Here is a 12,012-nt window from a genome sequence, read left to right as displayed (position 1 = left end):
ATCACTAAACATATCACATTTGTTGTACCATTCACTGAGAAATGCCAGAATGTGAGTTCCCTGCAGAACGAGCACACATACAGGCAGTTGCGGTGGGTGCTGATGCACTGTAAATTCATATCTCGGCCTGCCTTCTAGTAAGCCCTTCACATTGTGCTCATGCCCTAAGCAAAACGGACTTAAATAGCTTTAAAAACCAAAGCTCAGCCACTCATAAAAGTGATTTATGGAACAAACAAGGAGTAATGACCCCAGCATGGTATTGGAAATATAGTTTAGTAGAGAAAAATGTGTTGAACTTCCATTAACATAGGCTTCTATATTACTTCAGTATTGGGGGGTGGTTTTTTTCCTATGAATATTTTCTCCCAGCTCAGAATATATGTGGTTTTGTGCTTCATTCCCTGTGAAATAACACTCCCAAACTATGGCATTCCTTTGCAATTGGCCATGTGAACACAAAGAATAGACCCCACTTTACACCGTTTTCAATCTTGGCTCCCAATCCCACCATCTGCAGTGTGCGAGTAAAACAAATTGCATAATTGGGCTTTAATAACCGGGTCTTATGAAGGCTGGGAGGGAAAATGAGGCTAGAGATGCAAGGGCTTTTCCCAGTGTCACTCATTTGCAGAGAGGAGATAGGTCTCTGCCACTCCAGCCCTTGAACCCCTGGGTAGTGCTGCCTTCTACATCTACAACCTCAGTTGAAAACTCTTCTGATTTCTTTATGTATAGAAAGTATACATTGCTCACATCAACGATATTCAAAATAGGGGGTATACCTAGGGAGCATGCCTATTCCAACTAACTACATGCAGTTAACTGGGATAATTAAGCAAGGAATCAAGTTACCTCAGACACTATCTGTAGTCCTTCATGTCCACAGACTACCTCTACCAAGGTCCAGGTTGCCCTTTAGACTAACTTAATCTTGTCAGTTAGACAAACTAATTCCCTTCTCTCCAACAACACTCTTTCACTTCTGTACACCATGAAGAAATTCTTTCTTGTTGTGTTCATGTTATTTATACTAGCCTACTATTACCAGCTTCTTTTTTGCTTTAAAATACCATAAATATAATTCTTAGTTTGAGTTTTTTCTCCACCTAATGAACGTCCCATTTTTATTCTTCTTTATTTAGAAAAAGGGGTAGACAAAGGATACTACACTGTAGGAGCCAGACTGATCCGGCTAGAGGATAAGGTAAGTGCATGAAAGCTTTTATTTTTTTTTTTTTTCTGAGTAATGATATCTGATCTACAGACGTGTAAGATAGTATCTTGGCATGATTTACTTTAGAATTACAGGGCACCATAATAAAGAATAATATCCTAATTTTTGTAAGGGAGTTGATGAAGTATCATGTGCATGTTGTTCAGCATTAACCATTTACATGCCATACAGATTTGGTTCTTGATTTTAAAAGGGACTACTTTCATGTTGAAGCCAAATCACACATCTTGTAGATAAGTACTGTGAACTGACAAGGTGTTTGTCATACAAGAATTAATGAGTTAAACAGAGAGGCTAGTATCAGGAGTCTTTGTAAATAGCAACAGTTGATCTCTCAGTTAATAATCTTGAGGTTCTTTAATGTTTACTGCATTTTTCCCCCTGTGCAGTTATCTTTGCATCAGTTCTGACCCTCCCCCATGGTCTTCTCTCCAAGCGTATGTTCACCTTTGTTATTAATTAGAGTTACTTAGAAGTATGCCTAAAGGCCAAAGCTCAGTGAAGCTCTATTGTTTTAGACCTATTCCAAACATCCTCAAGAGCTTTTCCCACTCAAGTGATAACAAAAATACAAGTTTGCTTAAAACTAGGAATCTATTTCTCTAATAGTTTTTAGGTCAGGTCTCTTACCTACCCCTGAAAACCGGCATCCCTAGAACAGTGTGCTGTCTGTGGACAGTAGCAACGCGGTAGCTTTGGTATGTGGTATGATGTAACAGCTGAGACAAAAGGCCATTTGAATTTAACATATCCATTGCCTATTTGTATCCTTGTCTTACTCAAATTTGTCATGCAAATTTTCTTTTTACTTTTCTCTGGGGAAGTGGGGTGAGATGGAAAGAGGAAGGATACTTTTCATTATTCTTAAGAAGAGCTGTGCATCTTGCCAAAAAGCAGAAACTGAAATTAAACAAATATAATTCCTCCCTCTCCTGCCCAATATAATGATCATTGCTAGGACAATATTGGAAATATGTGATGCTGCGATGTCAATGGACAGATTTTCTTTGACTTTTAGCTTTCTTGGATAGTGTCAGAGAATCAGCTTCACAGATAAAGACAAATTATCCGAGTTAACTTTTAAAGTGGACTGGTCCCTTGTGCGGACACACTCATTCAAAGTGTAAATGGCTTTTGTTCAGATTACCTTAATTCACTTCAAAAGAGTTATATTGCTTTCTAGCCTCTGTATATTCTGTAAATTCACACTACTAGCTCATTCAGATTTCTTGACTATATATGAAGAAACTTGCAATACGGATTAGAAAATTTAGCAGTAAAAGTATCTGTGCTAACAGTTAGATTACTTTGTGTGAGAAATAGTGCTAGTATTGTAAATACTTCTGGAAGCAGTTGTTCATGGTCTCCTGACTGCTCCGTGTTTATGAAGAAGAGAGGTCAGAAAGTTATTAACGTGTCTGGCATTGGTCCAGCTTTAGCACAGTATGCTGTGGATTTGATAACTTTTTATTTCAAAGCCTTAATTAGAGTACTGCAGTGGTATCTTGCTGTTAGAAGAGCAATGTTACAGGAGATGCCAGCATATGCAGTAAATGCTGTAGTGAATGACCTCTGTTGCAGATACCTGCTTATGCTCTGCCTTTACAGTTTAAACCTGCTAGAAAACTGAACTCTAGCTGATTCAAAAAAGTTATAATTTTCATCAATGCTGCTTCGATGTAAATGCTTGGAGATGATGAAGCCTGAAGCCACATGGTTTCACCTTCTCATGTTAAATGTCTATTGTAAGCATGTGGTAACCAGTCTGTAGCAGGGATTCACAACAATGTTCCCGGAACAACAGTCATGCAAGTTAAAAAAAACACAATGGTATAGCCATCTTAACTTCATTTAAGCATGATCTAAATATCGTTGGCACAAGCTCAAACCATTAGTGTGGGCAAGACCTAGCTGCTATTTTGTTTGAAGACTTGAACTGCAGTGCTTTAACTGACCACATATTGTATGGGAACTGGTGATTTCTATCTCCCTATTTATTGCTCTGGAGAAAACAAATAAAAGGGAATAAAAATATGTCAAGATATTTTCATAAAATGACTCTATGAAAGACATTCAGCCATTGCAGCTTCCTTTTTGCTCTCAGACTAAACTACAAATGTAAAATAAAATGCCAGAGTCTGATGGAACCCAGGGTATTTGTTCTTTCAGTACAAAATAACCTTCCTTCAGGTGTACAGGGCTTCATTCTCATATTCCTGCAAAGTAAGTAGACACAGTGCACAAAACCGGCAAACTTTTGTTGTGTTGGTTTGCTCGGGGTTTTGGTGGTGTGGGTTTGTTTTGGGGGATTTTTTTTTTTGTATTTGCATCTTCTTGGTACATTAGGCTAAAATACATGTGTTTACATAGTGAAAACAAAGTTAAGCTTCCCAGATATCTCTATTTTAATGGGACAATAGAAACGGCCGCATCCTGCTGTCAAACAGCTTCCCCTAAACTATTTTCCCATGTCTCATGGGCTCTCCTTCTTTAATAGTTCACTGTGTAGTAGCTGCTATGTGCCCAAATGTGAAACAATATTGGAGTCAGGAAGGACAAGCTGGGTTTCAACCTCTGAAGAGAATAAATGAAGCAAGGGCATGTCTGACATCAGGCTCCAGCTGGTGGTGAAAAATGATCTCCCCCTTGGAACTAGAAAACCTTTGGGATCAGCCTCTTCCCCCTGGAGAAATTATTTTAACATTCAGTCACCCAGTATAGTCATGGCAGCCTCCCAACCAAGTGACACATCTGATAAAATGACACATTTTTGGACAAAGGCCAGTTGGTGTAGACTGATAAAAATGCAGCGTGGATTTGAATGTTTCATCTGCTTAAAAATCTGTATCAATAAGCTATTAGTACACCTCTAGCCCAGACTGATCTTTCCCACCAGCATTTTCCAGTTCATCTGTTTTAGTTGTTTCTCTGAAAGGGAATCGGAGTGTAATTCGCCCATTCAGAGCTGTGTGTCGTTCTGTATAAAGCCATAATTACTCTTTTTATAAATTTTGAGAGAGAGAGGGAGAAGCATACATTTCTGATGGTTAAGATGAACTCCATTCCCTTGAGAGTTTTGCTACTATTTGAGTTAAAATGTGGGATTTGCTGTGTAGAAGGGCATAAGCACAGATCTCTGAAGTGGTTGCTTAGTGATAGATAAAAGCTTTGAGGAAAAATGTTTCAAAGATTCAAAGATAACAGCCTTCCATTCATGTGGCACGAGTAGCATTGTCTGCAGCCTCTCTTTTGTGACCATCCGGGCTCCGTATGCAAGTTTAAGGTAACGAGGAAGAGGTAAGAAGAAGGTTGTGTAGGATGAAGCACCATGCGAGTCCAGCATAAAGCAGCGTTGAAAATCTACTTGGATCACTTTGCTTTTAAGCGTTGCAAAGCTGACTAGAAAGGGATAAAATTTATGGTGGCAGTTTCCAGACAATATGTAAAACCTTTTTTGGCAACATCAGTGCTGCGTAAGGCTTTACTCCTCTCATTAGCATGGCATGTTGCATAGTGCAAGTTTAGCCATAACACTTTTCAACCTGTTTTTCCCTGGGTAGGGTATAAAAATCCTATTTTGTTGTGGTCAGCATAATAACCTAGTGTGGTTCTTTTCATGAAAACACTGAGATGTTTAGAGAAAGAATGGGGCTTCTTTCCCAACACGTGATGTATGCCATTTGGCCGACCTTTTCTTTAGTTCGATGGCAGGGTTTAATTTTAAATTGTGGTATGTAGCCATTGACAGATTCTTTTGAAATGTATTAAGAGGGAGATTGGTTCCAAGATGATGTTCTAGAGCTGGCGTTAGTTTCTTTTCAAAATTGTAAACTAATGCTTCTTTATGATGAAATGAGTATTCTTTCTTTTTCTTTTCTTTTCAAAATTAGAAACAAAAATCGTGGTGTGCTCTGTCAAACTGCACGGCAACCTATAAATAAAAACAGGAGAGAAAAGAATCTACAAATGAAAGGTTAGAAGGGACAGCTGTGTTGTCTTTGAAAAAGAAATCTATTAGGTATTTTTATAATTATATGGCAGTCTTCTTTATGTGGTATTTACAGTTATGATTTACGTCCATATTACCATAACTATTTCCATACTTATAGACAACATGTGATAATGCTGGGAGCCAAAAGCAACCATTTGGTAGCATTTAAAAAATGCAGGAACACTAAGAGAAAACAGGGCAGTAAAGCAGAACCCTTCTGAGCTTTATCCATCTGAGTAATGTGAGCCAGAACAAAAGTGTCATCCAACATAAACAAATGTAGAGGTTGGACTGTGGTGGTAAACTCTCTCTTTACCAATTAAAACACTCGTTTTAAAGTTGGGAGCTAAAAAGATGGGCTCAGAGAAGAGTGATATTTCCCTACCGTCTTAGTCCTCCTGGATAACAATGGGGAGATGGATGTTAGTGAATCTGACTCCTGCTGTGATTACATCAGGAGTCATTAAATAGTAAATTATTTATCATGACAGTGCCTGCAAGCACCACCATAGTGAAGGTCCTGCTAGAATTTCCATTATAAACCCCTAATTTGTGGGTGGGGTGATGGGCATAACTGAATTACATTAAAAAAAAAAAAAAAAGGAAAAAGCTAAAAACTGGTGCACAATGAGTCAGTTGCAAAATGACTGTGCTACATTTTTGAGGTTTCGAGAATGTGCCTGAAATAAACCCAACAAATGCATTTGTTAACAAAAACATATTTTGGCACTAAGGTGTTTGTGGGTTGTATGCCCCCCGTTCCTTAAAGATTGAGTCATTCCATAATATAAAGCTTTTCAGAAGGCTTTTTGCAAATGGACGTGATGTGGGTTTTGTTAGCTACCAAAACAGGCTGATAGTTCTTAAAAGTAGCTATCCGAGTTGCACTGCTGTTCCTTCTTGTAAATAGAAAATACATCTCATACTGGCCCTCTACGAACAGTGCTGACTTTTGGAGTGTCTCTTCCCAACACAAATGTGTGTGAGTCAATAATTAACATAGCTAATGTAACTTGCAGTTATTAGTATATCTCATGTGAGTAAGGTATATTGCTTGTTGTACGTGTTCTTGGAGCATGCCATGTTCAGTTCAAGGAGATGGACAGGAGGTTCACAGGCAGAGATGCTGTGAACAGGTATTTGGAACAGGATGCCAGTAAACACAGTCAAAGGCTGATCTCGTTTACTCCAGACCAGTCCAGCACAAATCCATTGATTCTGCACCATACCCATGAAGTCATTAGACTCCTATTTTTAAGCTGTTGCCTAATTAAAAAAAAAAAAAAGCCTGATGCTTCAAGCCAAATTGTGCTTCCATTTATACCAGTGGAGTTACTCAGGATTTACGCAGGTGTAAATTGCAGCAAATATCTTACATGGCTTTAAAGAAGATTCCAGCTCATGTCTTCATATTCTGCTCAACAGGAGCAAATTGACAGAGGCGAGGTGAAAGCAGAAATGGGGACTCAAAAAGTTCAGAAGTAATCTAAGTGAAATCATGTTTTTCATCTATTATGTCTAAGTGAATCTTTGTGCTATGCTGGGGATTTAAGGTACCATAGAACTGAAGTTGTGCACACATTCTTGTACTGAAATGTCAACGACGGGTTTTTAATCTGAAAACCAAGTAATGCTGATTTAACAGCTTAGATCTCAGCTGCACAGCTTTTCTACTTTGCTACCTGACTTCTCAATGCAGAGAGCAACTATCGCAGCCTGGATTTCTTTTGACTATCTGGGATGGTTCTACGCTTCTCAGATAAAGCTTGTTTAATACCGTTGAGCGGGAAAGGCTGGTTTTGAGCTGCCTGGTTGTTATGGTAATGTCTGAAGGATCAGGCCAAAATAAGAGCTAACTCTGATATCCCTTTCAAGCAAAAGGAAAGAAGTGATAGATCCTATATTCTGAAGCATATCTGAAAGAATCCTGCCTGAATTCTTCCCTGATGGTTCTTGTTATGGAGCCTTATCTTACGTGGTACTTGGTAGCACCCTCCTATTATTAAGGTTGTACACCACTTTCCATTATAGAGCTCTATTTTCAGTTGCTTACATCTTTGCCAAACTTTAGCCATCTGGGCTGAAATTCTTCAAGGCAGATGTCTGCCTCAGGCTGAGATTTTTTTGAAAATTTATATGTCAGTGTGGGTCACCCTTTCTATATCACAGTAACCTGACCCACTGTGAAGATTCTCCCAAAAGTAAACATAAAAATGTTGATGGAAAACACTTGAGCTTCTTCTAAATTTGAGCAAGAAAATTGGACAGAAATGGAATATTATCTGCCAGTCTTGAGACCCAGAGGCCTGATCCAAAACGTAGTGAACTCAGCAGGAGGCTTTCACGTGGATCAGGCCCTGATTTTTAATGGGTGAGGGAGCAAAGAGTTTCGCATAGGGAATGTTTGCCAGGACGCAATTCACCACCATAAATCAAATGTTAAATAATTCCAAAGCCCAATAAATGAGCGTGCAGATGGCAGTGTCTGCTCCCCAGTGATTGCACTGACTGTTGATTAGGATCCAGCTTGAATAGTTTGATCTCATTTATAGCAGTCTCAAGGATTGCTGTGATTAGGGAATTGGTGCAATCTACTTGCTTTTCTGCTCTCTTGGCTGAAACTCTTGTGGTGGAACCAAAACCACGCAGCAAACGCTGCCCATGACACCCTGGAGCGTGCTGGGGTCGGGGCAGGCAGGGGCTCACAGCAATACGCTGCGTAGCAGCCTGAAAGCAGTTTGCAGCTACCTTACGTTTGATAAGAAACAAGGAGAGTCGCTTGCAGAAGGTGCACTACTCTACAGTAACCCTCCTTGAGGAGAGCACGCAGATTAACGGCGAATACCAAGGAAGATAGAAACAGCAGTGATTTAGGGCTGCTGGTAAATAACGGAGCCTTTGGGGAAGGGAATCTTTCATGGGCTGTTACAGTGTTGGAAATCTAATCCGTATCGATGCGCCGGGGCTGTTTAACCTGCAGGGAAAAGGTCCTGGAAATAGCAGCGTCGACCACAAAGGCTGCGGTTGAGGGAGCCTGTCCGTCTCTTCCTGTTCTCCCCCAAAACCTTCCCAGCATCACAATTGGTTTTAACCGAAATTGAGAAAGGGGTCATGAGCTTAGAGATGTTGATTTCCTGTAAGTTTCAGAGAAAATAAGTGCCTGGGTAGAGGACAGACACTCTGTTAATCCCCCTGCTCCCAGAAGAAAAAACTGCAGTGTGCGCGTGGGTCTTCTCAGGTGCCAGAGAGTCCGGCCACAAATGTATAGGAAACAAAGCTCTGTTAGTTCTGTTGCTTATGAAGCAATTTATTTACTACTGCTGGGTGAAAAAATACATTTTTACCTTAAGAGTATTTTGGAGATCTTGACAATTATTTTTGCTAATAAGTCAAATCTTCCCACAGCGAGCTTTGACCTGAACCTCCAAAGAATAACAGAAATCAGATCAGCTATAAGTACTTTGCTTCTACCTTTTATAATTTTTAATAGGTCATTCTAAATTAACATAAAGTTCTAAATGACCGGTCATCCTGGTCCCCCCCCAAAAATGCCTTTATTTAGCAAAGTGAAAATGGAGTATTTCAGCAATTCTTCTATCCTGTTCAAATTTTAAAAAATTAAAAGTTATAAATTCATTAAACCTCCCTTTTCTTATGAACAGCTTTTCAAAAAATTGTTGTTTTCAGATGGAAATAAATTTCATCTGAAGAGTTTTTATGACCTCCAATTGTTACCGATGTTAAACAATTTAATTTAGAAAGCTATTTTTAAAAATAGATTTTGTAGCTGTTCTTAGTTGGTTATGGCTGTATGCTGCAAGTGCTGCCTTCCCTACAGACAAGTTGAGAATTTTCCTTTGGAATGTTTCTCCATCTGAAAATGACAATTGTTTTCTAATGGAACATTTTTTGAAAAGGTGTCACATTCTATGGAACTGTATTTTAAATCGTATACTGAAAGAAAGTGTTTCCAATTTTCCACTTCAGAGCAACTTTCTGAAAATCAGAATTAGGGTGTGAAATACTCTGAGGTTTCTGAGCATTTCAGTTGAACCGATTGATTTCTAATTCATTTGTTTAAGATTGTTATTATTTCATTCTGGTTTTGAATGAAAGACATTCCAGCATCATGAAGAATCCACAGAGAACACAGAGAAATTTTGCTATAGAAAAAGAGCAATTTTCCTCTAGTACTCCATACTTCAGGATTACTGTGGTTATTTCACCTACCACATTTTTCAGATCAGTAGTTTAAAGGGCAGTTTTAATATTATTTGAATGCCATGTAATATTGACCTCTAATTCCTCTTAATCAGGGGAAGTACACTGGAAAACCCCAGATTTACATGTTTCAAATGGTTACCAGACTAGCAGTTGGATTTATGTTTCATGCAAGAACTGTGATGCTGAGTCAGAGCAAACATCTGTTTAGTCCTGGAGCTATTCTATTGCTGCTGATGGCCGGTATCGGATCCCAAGGGTTGGACTAGAAGAATAGACTGAGTCTAAATTGCTATAACTAGTCTCTGGGTGTTTGCAGTGGATTATATATAATAAGCAGTATGAAGAATACTGCTGTACAAGGCAAGTTGCAGGATGACACAGCTCAGTAAAAGAAAAAAAAAAAAAAGAAAGAAAAAACCCACCAAGATACACTGGAGTCCTGTGGCGACCTGCCCTGACATGTTGGCTGTATCTAGTGAAGAAAATTTTCACTCAACAGTAAATTCATATAAAGGATTTCATATAAAGGCTTATGAGGTAAGGGAGAGAGATATAAAATGTCAAGAAACCAAGAAACTCTTTTCTTGCTCTATTTACCACAAGGTTGTTATTTGCAACACATAGCTTTAAATTTTATGTAGCAGGAAAACAGTGAGTAGATCAGTAATACATAGTCACTTCTACAACATAATTACTTTTCCTACTAGTAAATAATGTTGATAAACTATATTCATATTTTTCTTGTTGAGAAGGTTGGCTTTGATTTCAGTGCTGTGTTCTGGGGTGTTTCAGTAAAACACGTTAGTCAACGTGTCTGTTACACACTGCAGTCCTTCGAGACCAGGAGAAGGAGACTGGGTTCTGAGTCTGAGGCGGTGAGGTGGTGCAGAGTACCTCAGATCTCTTCTGATCACGTAGGTACAGTGCTTAGTTTATCACAAGCTTGGTCCTCGAGTGTGTTTTTATGCAATGTCAGAATACAATTAAATAGTACTCAGTCACTAAGCAGTTTATCTAGGGATTTATTCATGGTCTCGTAATTGAAGAACTGTGCTTTTTTCGTTATCAGCAAGTGGTCTTCTGCAGGTTAAAATGGCTTGGTGTGGAATGGTTATGACTGTGAACAGACCGAAAGAAAGGGAGCGCGGTCTGTCTGCTGGCTCACGCGCTGCGCTCCAGGTTCAGAAACCCGGGGTGCTCTGCTGGAGAACCTCAGCCCACCTCCAAACAAGACATAGCCTCCCGTCTGTAAAACAATACTTGGCTACTTCAGCTACTGTAAGGTACTGAGATACTACCATACAGGGAGAGGTATAAATACTTTAACTAGAAGTTGATCTCGCACACCTAGAGGTATTCCTCGCAGCCTCAAACCCTGCCTTCTGCAGAGTGCAATGCCCTTCTGCGGACTGAACGATCCTAAACATCTCTTCTTTAATCTTTCTTTGAACTTAAAATGCCTGTCTCTGCCCACGAAGTAAACTATCTGACTGTCACATCAGGCCACAGCCAGCATTCTCAATTCTGTGGTTGTGGTGCCATAAAATATCCCAGGATCACAGGGTCCTTCAGCCTGGAGGGGACCTCAGGAGGTTGTTTAGTCGCTGCAGCAGCCCACCTTCGCTGCTGTGGGCCTAGCACGCTTCTCTAGTAATATTGTGTAGCATGTAGATGAAGAAACAATCACTAAAAATGTGCTGGCAGGCTTCGCTCCTGTTTAAGGGGCATCATTAAGTGCCGAATTGGCAAGTCTGTGTTTCTGAGACCTACAGCCCACAGTTAAAGTGCACATATGGAACGTGGCAGTGTCTTGGGCCTCAGAGTTTTCAAACCCTGACAACTAGAAGCACTGAAAATTCTGTTGTATTTTCTCTTCTAAAAAATGCTAACGAAAATAGGAGGCTATAACTGACACAAAAAGAACTGTTTTTTCTAAGAGGTGAAGCGTATAGCAATGGCATGTAGAGCAAGTTTAACAGGTACGGAAAGCGGCCAAAACAGTGTCATTTAAAATGTGGGCTCGTACAGGGCCATGCTGTTGCTGCCAGGTCAGGTTAAATGTCTGATCAGATCTCCATCTGGATTCAGGATCTGGCTCACACAGCTTCCCTGCCTCTTCTGGAGTGAGATTGCAGGCTCTCAGCTCTGCAATAATATCACAAGTGTCCTACTACTCTGCGTGTTTCTTAAGGCTTCGGTACCTGGAGACATGCACTTACGTGAGAATTCTTAAAATTGTTCATTTCTAGTCCTCGCTGTGGAGATACACATGAAAAGCAGAAATCCTGAAGCCTCAAAACTCAAAATAAAATATATAGTGTGTATTTAAAATGTTAGGCTTTTTAAGACAGTCTAGTTACACTGATTGTAAATAGCTCTAGCAGACACTGATTTATATTGCTCCACACCATCCAGGGGAGGCAGAAAAGCCAGCTGAAAGACCACATAAATGCTTAAAACTAGAGCACCCTGGCCTCTCTGCCACCGTAAGTACATTGTCAGCTGCACTGCAGTTAGGAAGTTTAAAATTTGGTCAGGTATCTCCTGAGCAGCAGGCACT

General features: G+C 39.7%; 1 protein-coding gene across 1 annotated transcript in view; it reads left to right on the top strand.

The window, feature by feature from the left end:
• Positions 1-12,012, top strand: part of LOC104836629 (potassium voltage-gated channel subfamily KQT member 1-like) — a 504,398-nt gene that overhangs the window by 298,886 nt on the left and 193,500 nt on the right. Inside the window, exon 15 of the mRNA XM_010575314.1 lies at positions 1,146-1,207. Coding sequence (XP_010573616.1) covers positions 1,146-1,207 — 62 coding nt within the window. The remainder of the gene's footprint in view (positions 1-1,145; positions 1,208-12,012) is intronic.

The sequence above is a fragment of the Haliaeetus leucocephalus genome, unplaced genomic scaffold, assembly GCF_000737465.1.
Source record: "Haliaeetus leucocephalus isolate CR32 unplaced genomic scaffold, Haliaeetus_leucocephalus-4.0 Scaffold473, whole genome shotgun sequence".
Lineage (NCBI taxonomy): Eukaryota > Metazoa > Chordata > Aves > Accipitriformes > Accipitridae > Haliaeetus > Haliaeetus leucocephalus.
The sequence above is the reverse complement of the archived record's forward strand: the minus strand, read 5'-3'. Positions and strand labels throughout refer to the sequence as shown.